Source organism: Delphinapterus leucas, chromosome 7 (assembly GCF_059928025.1).
Source record: "Delphinapterus leucas isolate spDelLeu-1000000601 "Yukka" chromosome 7, BTC_Dleu_Yukka2, whole genome shotgun sequence".
NCBI lineage: Eukaryota > Metazoa > Chordata > Mammalia > Artiodactyla > Monodontidae > Delphinapterus > Delphinapterus leucas.
The window spans coordinates 10170492-10187096 of NC_143135.1; the positions used below are offsets into that span (position 1 = coordinate 10170492).

General features: G+C 49.6%; 1 protein-coding gene across 1 annotated transcript; it reads right to left on the reverse strand.

Moving 5' to 3' along the window:
- Positions 1-12360: 12360 nt before the first annotated feature.
- Positions 12361-15319, reverse strand: LOC149748686 (pregnancy-associated glycoprotein 2-like). Its single transcript, XM_089914224.1, has 4 exons — positions 15178-15319; positions 14832-15077; positions 14559-14566; positions 12361-13548 (listed from the first exon to the last, which is right to left on the reverse strand). The coding sequence occupies exons 1-4, from the start codon at positions 15310-15312 to the stop codon at positions 13365-13367; spliced, it is 573 nt and encodes a 190-aa protein (XP_089770350.1). The 5' UTR covers positions 15313-15319; the 3' UTR covers positions 12361-13364.
- Positions 15320-16605: the final 1286 nt, after the last annotated feature.

Sequence of the window (16605 nt, forward strand, 5' to 3'; positions counted from 1 at the left end):
CAGGGGCCTGGGGGTCCCAGAGCTGATATCAGCCCGCTGGTGGGTGGGGCTGGATCCTGGGGCAGCTGGTTGAGGGACCCAAGGTGTCCCAGAACTGGTGGGCAGGGTCAAGGCCCAGGGGATCCTAGGGCTGGTACCCACCCACTGGTAGGTGAGGCTGGGGCCTGGGGCTAATGCCAGCCCAGCGGTGGGTGAAGCTGGGTCTTGGAGCTTCTGCCTATAAGGTCAGGGGGTTCCAGGGCTGGCGTCAGCCTGCTGGTGGGTGGAGCTGAGGCCCAGGGGGTCCAGGGGCTGCCTATAAGGTCAGGGGGTTCCAGGGCTGGCGTCAGCCTGCTGGTGGGTGGAGCTGAGGCCCAGGGGGTCCAGGGGCTAATGCTGGCTCACTGGTGGGCAAAGCTGGGTCCCAGGGTCTCTGGCTGCAGGGCCCTGGGGGTCCTGGGGCTAGTGCTAGCATACTGGTGTGCAGGGCCAGGTCCTGGCCCCTCAGGTGGACAGGGCTGTGTCCCAGGGTGGCTGTAGGCTCAGAGGGTCTCAAGGCAGCGTGCCTGCTGGTGGGTGGGGCTGTGTCTCCAACTGGCTAGTGCAACCTGATTTTAAAAGAAAAACTAAGTGTTCATGTATTTTCCAAGTGATTTCTTAAAAGTTTACATCATTATTTTTTAAACTTAAAATATAATACGCACACAGAACAATGCATGTCATAGGGAATAGCTTGATGAATTTCCACAAATATATCCATGTAACCGCTATCCAGATCAAGAAACAGAATGTTACAAGTACCCCCAAAGCTCCCCCAGGCTCCCTTCCAGTTACAAACCCAGCCCCCAGAACCAAGTGTAATACTGCTCTAACTTCAAACAGCAAAGATTACTTTGGCCTATTTTTGTACCTTAGATAAACGGCACCATGTAGCGAGCATGCTTGCGTGTCCAGCTTGTTTGCTCAAAATTATGTTTGTGGGATACACACCAGTATTGTGTATAGGTACAGATCGGTTATTTTCATTGCTGTATATATTTTTCCACTGTGTAAATATACACTATATTTATCTCTCCTCTAGTTGATGGGCATTTGGGTAGCTTCCAGTGTGGAGTTCTTCGGAATAGTCCTGCTATGAACGTTCTAGTACATGCCTTTTGGTGAACATGTGCATGCGTTTCTGCTGGGTGTAGACCCAGGAGTGGAACCGTCGGAGCACAGGGCAGGTAGATGTTTAGCTTTAGCAGGAACTGCTAAACAGTTTTCCAAAGTTCTATCATTTCGTACCCCCACCAGCAGCATATGAAGGTTCCACCTGCTCCACGTCTGTTCTAGTGGGTATAAGGAGGTATCCTCTTGTAGTTTTGATTTGCATTTCCTGATGAATAGTAACATTGAGCGCCTTGTCACGTGCCTGTCGGCTCTTTGTATGTCTTCTTTTAGGAAGTATCTGCTCAAGTCTTCTGCCCATTACAAAAATTAGGGTGTTTGTCTTTTATTACAATTTGTAGGAGTTTTACAACAGAAATTTAATTTGTTAGGAGCAAAATATCTTTTCCTAAAACATTACGTGCACGTGATGCCATTATAGAAAAAGGAGGACAACTGAGTTGCTCAGGCAGCAGAGGGGATGAAGACCCACCAGTCCCACAAGACGTCTCTATGGAACCCTTGGGAATCAAAGGAACACAGTTTGAAAACCCCAGCGCAGTCCATCTCCCTGGGGCAGATGGAACAAAGCCCCTTCCACCCAGACAAGTCACCAGGGCAGGGAGGCAGATGAGAGCCAGTGGCAGTAAGGCATAGGTGCCCGGGAGCACGATAATGGCTAACATCTATAAAGGCACCCGTGCGATGTGAATTAAGTCTCATTTCAACAACGCTAGGAAGTAGGTACTCCGGTTTTAATGATGGGGTCCAGAGAGGTTCAGTAACTTGTTAAAGGGTTACACAGCTGGCAGGGGGCAGAGCTGGGGTTCAAACCCAGGCTCCCTGGTTCCTGAGTCCACACTTGTGCCTCTTTTGCTGCCTCTTAGAATGTGGCATCCCAGGAAGACACACACACACACACACACACACACACACACACACACGCCCAGTTTCAGAGCTCCCAAAGCCCATCCCTGGGGTCCAGCCTTGAGCAAATAGAGTTGTTGACCGTGGATAAGGTGACATACAGGTAGTGAGCTCTGCTCTGTGAGAGGTATGTAAGCAGAGGCTGAGATGCCATCTAGCAGCTGGTGCAGAATAGATATTCCATACAGATTAATTAAGTGAATGAATGAATGAATGAATGAGTTTCCCCCTGGGGACAGCAGGAGCCTGCTCGCCTTCAGGGGCAAGGACCATGGGGAATGAGAGCCATCCTAGACTTTGATAACCCCAACTCTGTGGGTCCTTGACTAGGGGGGTGCGGGGCACTGTGGTCCAAGCTCTTGAGGACAGGCAGGAAGCAGAGAGGAGGCAGTAGTTCCTGGGGCAGGAACATACCCACGCAGAGTCCAGGGAAGGGAAAGGCATAGCCAGAGCCTTAACCCCAACCTCCCACGACCAGGCTGGTCGGCCTTCAGAAAGGGCTCTGACATTTGCTTTGGGTAAAATGCAAGAGAAGGCCTTGGGGGAGGCAGAAATTTGAAACTGGTCCGAGCAAGGGTTAACTGGAAGCAGACAAGGAAATGTTTGGAACCTTGGAGTGGGCTGGCGGGGGATGGAGTTATTAACCAGGGTACGGAAAATTCCTGAGAACTGGAGCGTAACCAAGGAATTGGCTTGAAGTCCCACAGCAGGGACAAAGGGATTCTCAGAAGGCCCCTGCTGCCCCTCGCAGCCCCTCACTCCTCCTCATTGTGCCCCCTCTGAGCTGGACCTGCCCAGGGCTGCAGCACGAACCTACTGGAGATGGTGGCCTGGGTGAACCCCACTTGGGGACGGAGGTCAAGGTTCGTTCTGCTGATAATGGATCTCACCCCACCGGCCCCCATCTCCTTTGTTCTCCATATCTCTAACGCCACGTTGCTCCCTGGTGAGCACAGCTCTGGACCCGATCCTCTATGCATTTTCTGATCCAATCTGATTTGATGGAGGCCCTGTTCTTTCTTGCGATGACCTGGGTCCTGGCTTCTGAATGGTATCTTTATCATGTTTGGTTACAGCGGAGGGAGCTGGGTGTGACGGGGGTGTGGAGGGGTGTATTTAATGCGTTCCTGCTCCAGATGGACAAAGCCATTCTTAAAGCAGCCGGGGGACCCAGCCCTCCCTGCCCAAAGGGCCTGCGGCAGCAGCAGCTTCAGGCGACTTCATGCCTTGGCTGATTTGGGGGATGAGGCCGCAGTTGCAGTGGAAGGCTTTGCCATCTTCTCATGCCCTCCTGCCTGCCTTGCACCACCCGCCGTGGCTGGGTTCCTGAGCACCCAGACACCTCGTGATTCCTTTGCCTTGTTCATCTCTTCCTTCATTCATTCATTCCACGTGTGAGGCATATGCCTGCTGGTGGGTGGGGCTCAATAGAGGTGAATCAGCTGTGAATTTTACTCTTAATGGGTTCACGTCTGAATGGGAGGAATAAGACCCATTTTAAAATCATTGTAAGACAGAAAATGACAGTAATAGTTAACTAGAGCAGGATACTGAAAAGAGACAAAGTGCTATGGGTCATTTAGAAAAAGGAGCTCACTTCCAGGGTGCATCCAGGAGGCCGCCATGGAGGAGGAGGCATTTGATCTATCTTAATAATGTTTGGATTGGAAGTTAAAATCCCCCAGGGGGAATCACATTTTCACAGGGATCTGGACTTGGCACACGTTGGGCTAATGGTTGAGCATCAAACACACCAGCTGACCCTGTGGAATGAGCTTTGGACCGCTAGGAAATGTAGAGGGTTCCGAGACTGGCTGGAGGCTCCGAAATCACATTGCTGGTGTACAAGCAACAGCAGCCTCGCAAGTTTTCGCAGCAGGAGGCGGACCTGTGTTATGGGGAGTGGAGCCCTAGGCCTGCCTCCTCTGGCCCCTTTGGCCCAGGCCACGGTCCCCATGGTTGGCTCAGGTAAGGCTGTAGGCAGACCGCTACCAATGGGTCATACGGGCAGGGGTGGGGAGGGGAGGTGTCACAGTCCCAGTTCAATGCTGAGAGCTGTGACTTGGGCTGGAATAGCTTGCCTTCCAGTCTTCCCGTAAGGTCAGCCTGGGCCATTTGACTTCTAGTGGGCGGCACCCTCCCTGGCCTCTGGGCCTTGACGCATGCTGTTTCCTCTGAATGCGCTTCTCTCTCCTCCCCTGGTATAGGGGTCAGAATCCTTGCAGGAAACAGATGGCCACCCAGAGGTTTGATTGAAAAGGCTTAGGGAGGGGCTGTGTACAGGGGTGGGGAGAAGGGTGGCCCCAAAGAGGGATGCTGGGAGGCACAGGAGCCAGCGGCACTGGGAGTGGGGAGAGGCCAGGGAGGAAGCAGCACCACCAGAACCTGGGGTTCTTAAATATCTATTTATTTATTTGGCTGCGCCGGGTCTTAGTGGCGGCATGTGGGATCTAGTTCCCCGAGCAGGGATAAAACCCAGGCCCCCTGCATTGGGAGTGTGGAGTCTTAACCACTGAACCACCAGGGAAGTCCCAGAACCTGGCGCTCTGAAGGCAGAGGGATGCAGGGGCTGGGATCACAGAGCACAGCAGTGAGTGTCTGTGCCCTCCCCACCTTCCGATCTCCGCTAGGGCTTCTAGGCCCACCCTAGGGGCCTGTGGGCAGCCTCCTGGGCTCTGAGCAGGGCAGATCCCTGAGAAAGAACCTGGAGGCCAAGGAAAAAAAAGGGCCCCTGGTAGCTCCCATCTCCCTTAGGTTTTAGCACCATCCCCCTCTGCTGTCCTGTCCCCCAGCACTAAGAACTTGTGGCCTGACCACACGCGGTGGACTGTGAACCCAGGACAGGGACAGGGTCTTCCCAGCTTTTCATGGCAGCACCTGCTCCGGCCTGGCCCAGAGCGTGGAGAATGGAAAGACGGAGCTGATAAACAGGGGTCGGGCCTTGGTTCAGCTCCTGCCTCCTTGTCAGTGACCCTGAGTGACCTTTCTGTGAGCCTCACGGTCCTCATTTCTAAAATGGGCATTAAAACCTAGCCTGTTGGGTCATTGATAGAATGAAATAGGTCCATAGTCGGCAACAGAAAAATGTAGGGCCCTTCTCTCCTCACTTCTGTTGTGGGAAGGAAAGAAATGTGACCTTGTTATGGTCAAAGCCCTAGAACAACATTATGAGAGATGAAATCATTCATAACTTCCCCTTCCTAAGGTAAGTCTTTTTTCTTTTTTAATTTTTAATTAAAAAATTTTTCTTGACAAGTAGTTGATTTACAATGTTGTGTTAATTTCTGCTGTACAGCAAAGTGGCCCATATATATATATATATATATTCTTTTTCATATTCTTTTCCATTATGGTTTATCACAGGTATTGAATAGGTCCCCTGTGCTATACAGTAGGACCTTGTTGTTTATCCATCCCATATATAATAGTTGGCATCTGCTAATCCCACACTCCCAGTCCTTCCCTCCCCCCCCCCCCCCCCCGGCAACCACAAGTCTCTGTGCCTGTGAGTCTGTTTCTGTTTTGTGGATGGGTTCACTTGTGTTGTCTTTTAGATTCCACATATAAGTGATATCATATGGTATTTGTCTTTCTGTTAAGGTAAATCTTTTCTTTTTTGAATATTCCCTTCATTATCGTTTTGTTGGCAGGAAACATCTAAAATTTTAGAAAAACTTTTAATTTTTTTAAGTTTTTTGGCCATACTGCGTGGCATGCAGGATCCTAGTTCCCCGACCAGGGATCAAACCCGTGTCCTCTGCAGTGGCAGCGTGGAGTCTTAACCACTGGGCCTCCAGGGACGTGCCTAAAAAAAACTTTTTGTTTTGAAAATATTACAAATCTATGGAAAAATCACAAGAATAGGGCCACACACTCCCATATATACTTCACCCAGATTCACCCATTATTGACATTTTACCATATTTACTCTGTCTCTGTGCACACACACACACACACACACACACACACACACACAGTTACTACATTTTGCTCAGATAATCTGAGTCAGTTGTAGACATCATGACCTTTCCTCCTGATCTTTAGTGTGATTCTCCAAAGAACAAAGACATTTGCTTACAGAACCATAGATTCGGGAAACTTAACACCGATGCAACACTATTATCTAATACATGGCAACGTTCAGATTCCGTCAATTGTCCTAAAATTGCCCCTTTTAGTGATTTTTCAGCTCCAGGATTTTACCCAGGGTCACATATTATTTTTGGTCATCTCGTCACTTCCCTCCCCTTCAGTATGGAATGGCTCCTCAGCCTGCATTTGTTCCTGATGCTGACAGTTTTGAAAAGTGCAGGCCAGTTTTGTAGAACGTCGCTTGATTTGGGGTTGTTTGATGTTATCTTACCGTTAGATTCAGGTTATGTGTTTTTAGCAGGAATATCATAGAAGCAATGCTGTGTCCTTCTCAGTGCATCATATCAGGAGGCACATGATTTGTCCCTTTACTGGTGACATTAACTTTGATTACTTGGTGAAGGTGGTGTCTCCCACCAAACTTCTCCACTGCAGTTATTGGGCTGTGATTATGAAGGTATTCAGCAGGGAGATACTATGAGAACGTGTGAGTAACCTGTGGCCCATTTAATCTTCACCCGAAGTTTAAGCAACCATTGAGGATTTCTGCCTGAATCAATGATTGAAATGATGCTGGTAGAGTTGTAATTTTCTGTTGTTTCTTTTACATTTCAGTTATTTATTTATTTTGGCTGTGCCATGCAGCATGTGGGATCTTAGTTCTCTGACCAGGGATCAAACCCATGCCCCCTTCAGTGGAAGCATGGAGTCTTAACCACTGGACCTCCAGGGAAGTCCATACATTTTTCACATTGTCATTCTTTGGTAAGGAAGAGATTTCCTTTCATCTTATTTATTTGTTTATTTATCTGTTTATATTTATTTATCGGTATGGACTCACAGATTCTTGTTTTAGTCAGTGAGTTATAATCCATTATTATCATTATTTATTTTCATGCTTAAATTTCCCATATCTGGCCCACGGGAGTCCCTTAAGCTGACTCCTGTATTCTCTTGACACGTCCCAGGTTTTTTTGTGTGTGTTTATTGGTGTTATCGGCTGAATCATGTCCCCCAACCCCCAACAAATTCATTTGTTGAAGTCCTAACCCCCAGTACTTCTGAATGACTGTATTTGGAGGTAGAGATAATTAAGATGAAATGAGGTCACCAGGGTGGACCCTAATCCAATCTGACAGGCGTCATAAGAAGAGGAGATTAAGACACAGACACGCACAGAGGAAACACCCTATGAAAACACAGGGAGAAGACTGCTGTCTACATGCCAAGGAGAGAGACCTTAGAAGAAACAACCCTGCAGACACCCTGATCTCGGACTTCCAGCCTCCAGAACTGTGAGGACATAAATGTCTGCTGTTTAAGGCATCCAGTCTGTGGTATCTGGTATCGGCCCATGCAGACTGATACAGTTGGCAATGTTTATACCTCTTGCTTTTGCAGAGTTGTACTCAGCACGAGCCAATGACATGGTGTTTCCTTAACGTTGATTTCACATAAATTTGTCACCAAAATATTTATTGACCATCTATGGTGTCCCAGGCTCTAGTTGAGGCACTGGAGATTCATCAAGGATCAAGACAAACCCAAATCCCTGCCCTCATGAGTTTATAGTCCAGGGAAGGACACAGATAATCAAAGATAAAGAAATAAATGATAGGGCTTCCCTGGTGGCGCAGTGGTTGAGAGTCCACCTGCTGATGCAGGGGACATGCATTCGTGCCCCGGTCTGGGAAGATCCCACATGCCGCGGAGCGGCTGGGCCCGTGAGCCATGGCCGCTGAGCCTGCGCATCCAGAGCCTGTGCTCCGCAACGGGAGAGGCCACAACAGTGAGAGGCCCGTGTACTGCAAAAAAACAAAAACAAAAACAAACAAACAAAAAATAAATGCTATAGTGTGTGCAATGGTGATGTGGGAGGAAAGTGAAAGCAAGGGAGGGGACAGGGAGGGTTGACATTTTAGATAGAGGAGGGGTCATTTGCCTATAGATCTGAAGGAGGTGAGGAAGGGAGTGTAAGTGTGTTTGTGACCCGGGATTCAGGCTGCAAATCTGTGGCCATAGTCCACACTCATCACTTTAAGAGCCAGGAGCCGATTCCTTCTGGGTGATAATTTCCCTGATGTTAGAATCTAGGGTGGTTTCCAACTTTTACTGGTATAAATCAAATCCCTGGGACAATATTTATAGCTAAATATATATATTTGGAATCCATTTGTCAAAGTGTGATTATCAGGTCTAAATGTGGGAGAGTTGATGTGACAGTGCTTTCATGTTGCTAAATAGCCCTTACAAGTATCAGTAGTTGGAAACAATGGGCAGGTCCCCCGGCAGAGTGGTAAGACCATGCGGAATGTGCCTGCAATATCCATCTTGGCCACTAGATGTCAGTGCTTCACCACCCCTTCCAGGATGCTTTTTCTATGGGAATCAATTTGCTCCCTCAGGCAACTCCAGCAAAGAGAAGGTCCTCTCTTTGTCAGAAGCCTCTGTCTTTTATAGAATAATGCTCAGCTTTCCCCTGATCTTAAACGCCATTCCTGAAAAACCTAAGACAAGCATAAGATAAGGGGAAAAACTGCCCATATTGCTACCATCTTTATGTAACCACTGTTACACACATTTGGTCCTTCTCTGGGGTACGAGTGAAAGAATAACAAACAGCTCATGCTACTGTGTGTCAGGCACTGTCCTAAAGGTTTTCTATAGATATTAATGTAATCCTCACTATAGCTCTAGAAGGGTTAGGGACTATTCTTTCCTGTATATCTATATATCTGTCTGATTGAGTTGTATTTCAAATATCATAATTTCTACCAATTAAGGGGTACAGTTTAGTGGTTTTTCATATATTCATGAAGTTGTACACCCATCATCATGATTTAAATTTAGAACATTTTCAACACCCCAGAAAGAAACTCTGCACATATTGGCAGTAAAACTCTACTCCCTTCCCTCCAATTAGAAAAGACTATTCAGGGCTTCCCTGGTGGCACAGTGGTTAAGAATCCGCCTGCCAATGCAGGGGACACGGGTTCAAGCCCTGGTCCAGGAAGATCCCACATGCCGCGGAGCAACTAAGCCTGTGCGCCACAACTACTGAGCCTGTGCTCTAGAGCCCGCGAGCCACAACTACTGAGCCCGTGTGCCATAACTACTGAAGCCCGTGTGCCTAGGGCCCGTACTCTGCAACAAGAGAAGCCACTGCAATGAGAAGCCCGCGCACCACAACGAAGAGTAGTCCCCGCTCACCACAACTAGAGAAAGCCCACGTGCAGCAAGGAAGACCCAACACAGCCATAAATAAGTACATAAAGAAATGAATTTATAAAAATAAAATAAACAAATTGCATTTCTCTGATTAAGAAAAGGACTATTCATTTTTTACAAGGTATTTATGTGTTTTTTTATTTATTGTAGTAATAACATTTAACATGAGATCTACTATCTTAACGAAATATCAAGTGCACAATACACTATTGTTAACGATAAGCACCAAGCCGCACAGCAGATCTCTAGAACCTACTCAGCTTGTGTAACTGAAACTTCGTATCAGATGAATAGCAACTCCACATTTTCCCCCTCCCTGACCCCTGACAACCATCATTTTACTCTCTGCTTCTATGAGTTTGACTATTTTAGATAACTTATATGGGTGGAATCATACTGTATTCGTCCTTCTTGATTTGTCCTGCTTATCTCACTTAGCATAACATCCTCAAGTTTCATCTATATGGTTGAAAATGGCAAGATTTCCTTCTTTTTTAAAGGCTCAATAATATTCCATTGTATATCTCTACCACATTTCCTTTATCCATTCAACTGTTGATGGAGCTAAGTTGTTTCTACATCTTGGCTATTGTGAATGATGTTGCAACGTACATGACAGGACAAATATCCCTTTGAGATCATGGTGTTAATTTTTTGGAATACATACCCAGAAGTGGGATTGCTGGATCAAATAGTAATTCTCTTTTTAAGTTTTTGAGGAGCCTCCATTCTGTTTTCCAGCGGTTACATCATTTTACATCCCCACCAACAGTGTACAGGGTTCCACATCCTCGTCAACACTTGTTATCTTTTGTTTTTTGATAATGACCATCCTAACTGATGGGAGATGGTATCTCATTGTCATTTGATTTGCATTTTCTTGATGATTAGTGAGGGAGGAACTGAGCTTATCCCAAATTTACAGAATAGGAAACTGATGTCCAGAGATGAACTTACCAAGGTCACATGACTGGTAAGGGTCAGAGGTGGGATTTGAACCCAGGCAGAAAAGCTCCAGGATGTACGTGCCTGGCGAGTACGCTGCACTGTCTTCCATGTGCTTAGCAAACCTGGGATCATGCTGTTTTGTATTCTGTTCTTTTCTCTCAATGTCATATTGGAATGATTTCTCATAACATTAAATGTTCTGCTGAAACACAATTTTAAGGCGGTTGGTTGCATGATGGCCTATCTATGCTGTGGACACTTTATGTTTACTGGGCCTGGGACGTCCCAGATTTTCCCTTTTGCAGGAGACTCTGAGGGCTACATCCTGCTTATTTATGTTTGCGGGTGCTTCTGATCATCGCTTTAGCATAAACCTTAGAAGCAAAATTACTGGGACAAGACTATACATATTTTAAGAACAAGTCATTCCAAAAAGATTGTACCAATTTACAGTCTTTCAAGAAGGTTCAAGATCTATCTTTCCCTGTTTTTTCTACCTTTGCTCTCACCGGTGGCTATAAGTCTCTTTGGTCTGCATTGGGTAAAGGATAAAAGTGGAAGGTGGGGGAAGATTGTTGCTTCGAAGATAAGACTTTGGGACTTACCTGGCGGTCCAGTGGTTAAGATTCCACACTGCCAATGCAGAGGACATGGGTTTGACCCTGGTTGGGGAATTAAGATCCCACATGCTATGCAGCGCAGACAAAAAAATAGAAATAAAATTAAAAAGTTGATGAAGATCAGAATTTCTCCTCATGTTGGTAGCACAGGCTACAAATATAGAGCCTCAGGAACAGTGGGCCCATTAACCGACACAGCTCCAGCCCTGGCCTTAGGCTCATCTAGGGAGGCAAAGCCTGACTTTTTCTGCTTGATATTACGGCAGTAAGCCACGCTGACACCATATGTCTCCCGACATGGATGCAGCAGTGCGTTCTAGTGGAAGCATCTCCTAATTCATCCATTCATTTATTCAACATGTATTTATTGAGGCCCTACGATGTGCCTGTAACCACTACTGGAGCCAGAAGATTGGAGGAGACTTCCTTCATCTGTACAATGGGGGTCATGCCCCGCAGGGGCTCATGGGGAGACAGTGAAATGCATATGTAATTAACCAGAGCTACTATTCTTACTCTTATTGGTAGTTTCTCCCCCACACAGACATTGCTTATGGTTCCATGAAGACCACTTGGAAAATGAGTTTGACAAACTGTTCACTTGAGTCTCCATTAAGCCCAGTGCATGATATTTGCTGTTTAAAAAAAAATGCCATTTCTGCTCTCACCTTTTCCCCCTTTATCAGCTCTGCAACCAGTCCTCTTTCACCCCCCTCAAGCCGATCATAATCCAGTGGCACCCCAGGGGGACCAGGCCCACGTAACCGTGGACATACGGCAGGTGTGCACAGAGAAGGTAACTGCAAGGCTTAGGGGTGTGTTTCAGGGTGGGGTGACAAGACTGAAGTTAATGCCCTCCTCTCGCCCGACTGCAGCCTTTCCCTGGTCCCTGAAGAGGAAGCCCCTCACTCCTCTGGCCCCCTACCCACACCTGTGTTGCTTTCTCCATCTGGCCCTCCCCATTGGGGGTTGTCTCTTTATCTGTCTCCATGAATCGGTGGTGGGTTCCTAACCCAGCCCTCTATCCCTGGGGTCCACCACAGCACCTGGCACATAGTAGGTGCTCAGTAAATTTGTCCTGAATGGAGAGATGAGGAAGGAAGGGCGTCGTCCCTTTCGCTGATTTGTCTTGCCTGAGTAAAGGCCCATACCGTGCATTGCGTCGGGTGTGTTTTCCACCTTGTTTATTCTTCCCTGCTCCTTCTCTCATGTGGGTCTCCCTCCACCTCTGACCCCTGCTGTCCCCAGCCTGGGCCTCTGCTTCCAGGTGGGAAGAAGTGATGCTTCCACTCCAAATGTGCCAAACCATGGCAGCTCGAACCAGTGGTTTGCAGCTCTGCCCCTGGAGGAAGCTCAGAAAGGCTGAAGGCTTAGTGCACCCTGGGGCCCCTTTACATGCGTGGCATCCTCGCCAGCAGCCTTGGAGGCCAAGGGAAGGAGCATGCTGGGCCCTGGAGGGGTGGGCATGGCTCAGGGATCCACACGGCCCATCACTTGGGAAGTGGGACTAGAAAGGACACTGCAGGTGTGGGTGGCAGAGAGCTGGTGACTGGGGTGGGGGGGACAAAGGGGAACCATCTCAGCTTGAAGGGCCTCACCCAGAACCCCCCTGGAGCAGGCCACTGCCAAAGGTCCTGTGAGATGGGAAGGGTAGAAGGTATTTTTATTACCCGTTACCATCCCTCTGAAAGAGGAGGGGGCGGAGTTGGTGGGGGCCATCACAAACTCTTCCACTGTCTAGAACATCCCCGGCCACTTCCTTGGGGGCTGCCTCGCCCCAGCTGCAGTCACGTGGTGCTGGAGGAGACTGTCAATCACGTTGGGCAGGGCCACGTGATCAAGTAAAGCCAATCATAGTACCCCCAAGCCCCCCCGCCAGGATTGTTGCTCCAGGGCTGGACACGTGATCTGAAGTGGCCCAGTCAGAGCCCTCCTTGGTATCCTGAGGTTTTTCGGAGCTTCTTTCCTTAGGGATTAGACGCGTTAGGGATATATGTGTAGAAGTGTGAGGGAAGAAAGTTGTCAGGCTAAGAGAATCAAAGATGAGAGACGGGAAAGAGTGAGGGAGAGAAAGAGGGAGCTGATTTCTTGGGTCCAGTCACTGAGATCTTCGCATCTGCTGTGGTTCCTGTGTCCCAGATCCCCAGTGTCCTTCCAGTAAGTCTCCCCTTTCCTTGAAGCCAGTTGCAGTTGGGCTCCTCTCACTTGTGGTTCAGATCCTGCCCGATCATGATGCACCTCCCCGACCCAAAGAGAGGCACTCATTTGTATTAGCACCGCTGAGAACGGAAACTTTTATTCTTTGCTGAGAACGGGGCTTTGCAGAGCACCACAGCCCACCGCCATCCCTGGGCGGGAGTGCCCTACGTGCGAGTGAGTGTGTGTTTGGAGGGGGCCTGACTGCTGAAGCGGCCCCAGCCTTTACACTGCGGGAGCCAGGCCGACCCTGTTGTTTCCCCGATCGTAAACCGAGAAATACAGCCTCAGGAAGACGTCGCCCAGGATCCAGGTCTCCGAGTGGCTCATGTTCTCTGTGCCCCCTCCAAAGTTGCTGAAGCATTGGCCCCGAAGGTTCTGGGGGAGACGGAAATGCACACCAGTCAGCCTGAGCCCTTACCTGCCACCGTCTCGGCACCCGGAGCCGGCAGCTTCTCCGTTTTATTTCCCTCCTTTGGTAAGAACCAAGGGGCTCTCTCAGCAGCTGCGGAAGTGGGGTGCCCATCCAAGACCGAGAACGGCCAAGGCATGTGGTTGCCATGAGGGAGAGGGGCTGGGGGAGGGGAGGACGGGAGTTTGGGATTAGCAGATGCAAAGCACTATAGAGAGGATGGGTAAACAGCAAGGCCCTACTGTAGAGCCCAGGGAGCTCTATTCAAGATCCCGTGATAAACTAGTGGAAAAGAATAAGAAAAAGGATACAAATACATGTATAACTGAGTCAGTTGGCTGTACAGCAGAAATTAACACAACATTGTATATCAACTATACTTGAATAAAATGTTAAAAAGAGCAAGAATGGCCTGTAAATCCCCTCATCTTGTGCTGTTTCTTTCCTTCTGACCCTGCTCGCCATTTCCTCTGCAGGGAATGCCTTTGCTTCTCCCTCTTCTCCACGACCCGTTCTTAGAGGCCGCGCTCAGCCCCTCTAGGAAGGCTTCCTGGCCCCACGCTCGCCCTCCCTGGCCACTCCAGGCCGGGTTGGGTGACTCACCCTGGTGCTCCCTTGTGTACAGCCCTCATCAGTCTAATCTGTGCCCGGCACCCCTCGGCTCAGCCCCCAGAGGTGCCATTTGCATGGGGTCCAGTATAGATTCGCCTGGACCCATGTAGGCCTCCTCGAGCCTCCATGAGGCTGGGGGTTTAGAATGACTGAAATCCCCTTTCTTCCTCAAAGCCTTTGAGCCCATCAGCCTCCTCTGAACTCCCATAGGGAGCTGACATTGAGCCTCAACCCTGTGCAAGGGCCGTGCGGTCACTGTGCACCCTTAATTCACGGGAGCGTGCAGCCTCCCCACAGAGGGCTCTGGTACCCCAACTCACAGAGTGGGAACTGGGGCTTAGCAAGGGGAAGTCGCAGGCGAGGACGAGGGTCGCCATGTAATTTGTCATCCAAACCAGGACACCTTCGAGGTGGGAGGGAGACCGTTAACCATTATGGTGGGACAACACACTGAGACTGTGCCCACCCACCCCACTTGTCACTTGGCCTATTGCAGGGATTGCTAGAGCTGACTTTCCGTGTTCATCTATCTGAGGGCTCAGGTTGAACTGAAGCTCTTTGAGGGCAGAGGCCCTTAGTGTCCCCTTCTCCTTGTGCCTCGCACCAGGCCGGCACGCGGTAGTGTTCCATTTATTTCAGGATGATGGAAGTCCCAGACTGCCCCTTACTCTCAAGTGGTTGGTTTTGTGGGAGGCACTGGCCCAGCCACAGGGGCTCCATGGCATCTGCAATGGTGTGGCTTGGCCTGCAGAGGACGCCCTCCCGCAAGCAGGAGCCCAAGGGTTCCTGCAATTGCACCAGGGCTGGCCCTTCACCTTTCTGATGTAGGCTTGTGGAGGCAGCGGGTAGTCGTTGCCGTTGATGCTGAAGATGATGGTAGGTAGGCGAGCCACGTAGCTGCATGAAACCGCATACTGTCAGAGGAAGAGGGAGAGAGGTTGGCCCAGGTGATCCCTGGTGTGTGACCCTGTGGCGTGACCCTTCACCTCGTGACCCCGTGGCGTGACCTGTCACCTCGTGACCGACAGGGCTGGCGCTGATGAGCATCTGGATGGCGGTGACCAGTCGGCTCGGGCCGAGCACCAGCGAGGTCCCGGTATCCAAAATGGCCTGGCAGCCGCGGAAACAACCAAAAACCACACCGTTCATGGTGATGCTGGGAGACAGTGGGACAGAGTGGACACCAGGATCACTGTGAAGTCTCAACCCATGACCGCTCCCCTCCCTGACTGTCTCCCTTCAGCTCACGCCCTGACTCTGTTTTCCTTTGCTCTGGTCACCTAACCTTCGCTGACTTCCTTTCAGTTCCGGAGTGCATCAGGCTCTTTGGTGCCTCAGGGCCTTGGCATGTGCTGGTCGCCCTTCCTAGAAGACCCCCATCCCCTTTGTCTAGCTAATTTCTCCTCATCTTCCAGGTTCCAGCTTACTTGTCATTTTTTCAGGGAAATCTTCCCCCCAGACTAGATCAGGCTCCTGTCTTGGTCACTCTCTGTAGACTCCTCCTCATTTCTAGCATGTACCGAAGTGGAAATTCATTATTATGTGTGTGACTCGTTTCATGTACGTCTGCCTTACTAGATGTAAGGGCAAGTTGTAGCCTCAGTGCCTCTCTCAAGTGCCTAGCACACAGCGGATGCACAATGTATGTTTGTTGAATGAATGAATGAATGAAAAAGTGGATGAGGAACAACCAGAGCCCTGTATGTGCTGCGTGACCGATAACGGGTCAACCCACACAGTGAAGATGGGGGTTCCCCGGGGCAGCAGTTGCTGAGAGCAGGGGTGTCGGAGGCACAGGCTGCCCTGGGAGAGGCTGTCTCCCAGCATGGCCCACCCACACAGCTCAGACACTGAGGGCCCCGGCCAGGCGATGCCTGAGCTAGCCCAGGGGGCCTCCAAAGGACACGTAAGCTTTTGTCTGAGGGTATCACTCAGAATCCCGTCAATTATAGCCCCTTGTTCTCAGGCCACTCCTGGATCCCGGCTTCCTGATTCTCTCTGTCACAGCCCCCGCCCCACTGTGTGCCCGGGATGGGGGGTGGCTATGGGTGGGGGGAGTGTCTCTTTGTATGAGTTGCTTTCAGGTCTCAAGAATGCAGCCAACCTCTCTCCACTGCTGGGGAGTTTCTCCCTAAGGAAACCAGTTTTCCTGGTTTGTCCAGGACTTTCCCTGTTTTGAAACTGTTAGTTTTGTGTAGTGAGAGCTCCCTGGGTCCCGGGTAGCCCTAGACAGTTGGTCAACTTATCACAACCCTGTTCAGGCTGGTGAAATCCTCCCTGATCCTCTTTTCACTGCACTTTAGGGTCTTCAAACCGTGCTCCCTGCCTTACAGCGTAGTGGGTGCAGCCCTCTTGGGCTGCACACGTCTCTCTGAACCCTGTTCAGGACCCTGGTCAGAGCCCTGGTCAGGGGTCTGGGGTGATTATGAACCCATGGGTGGT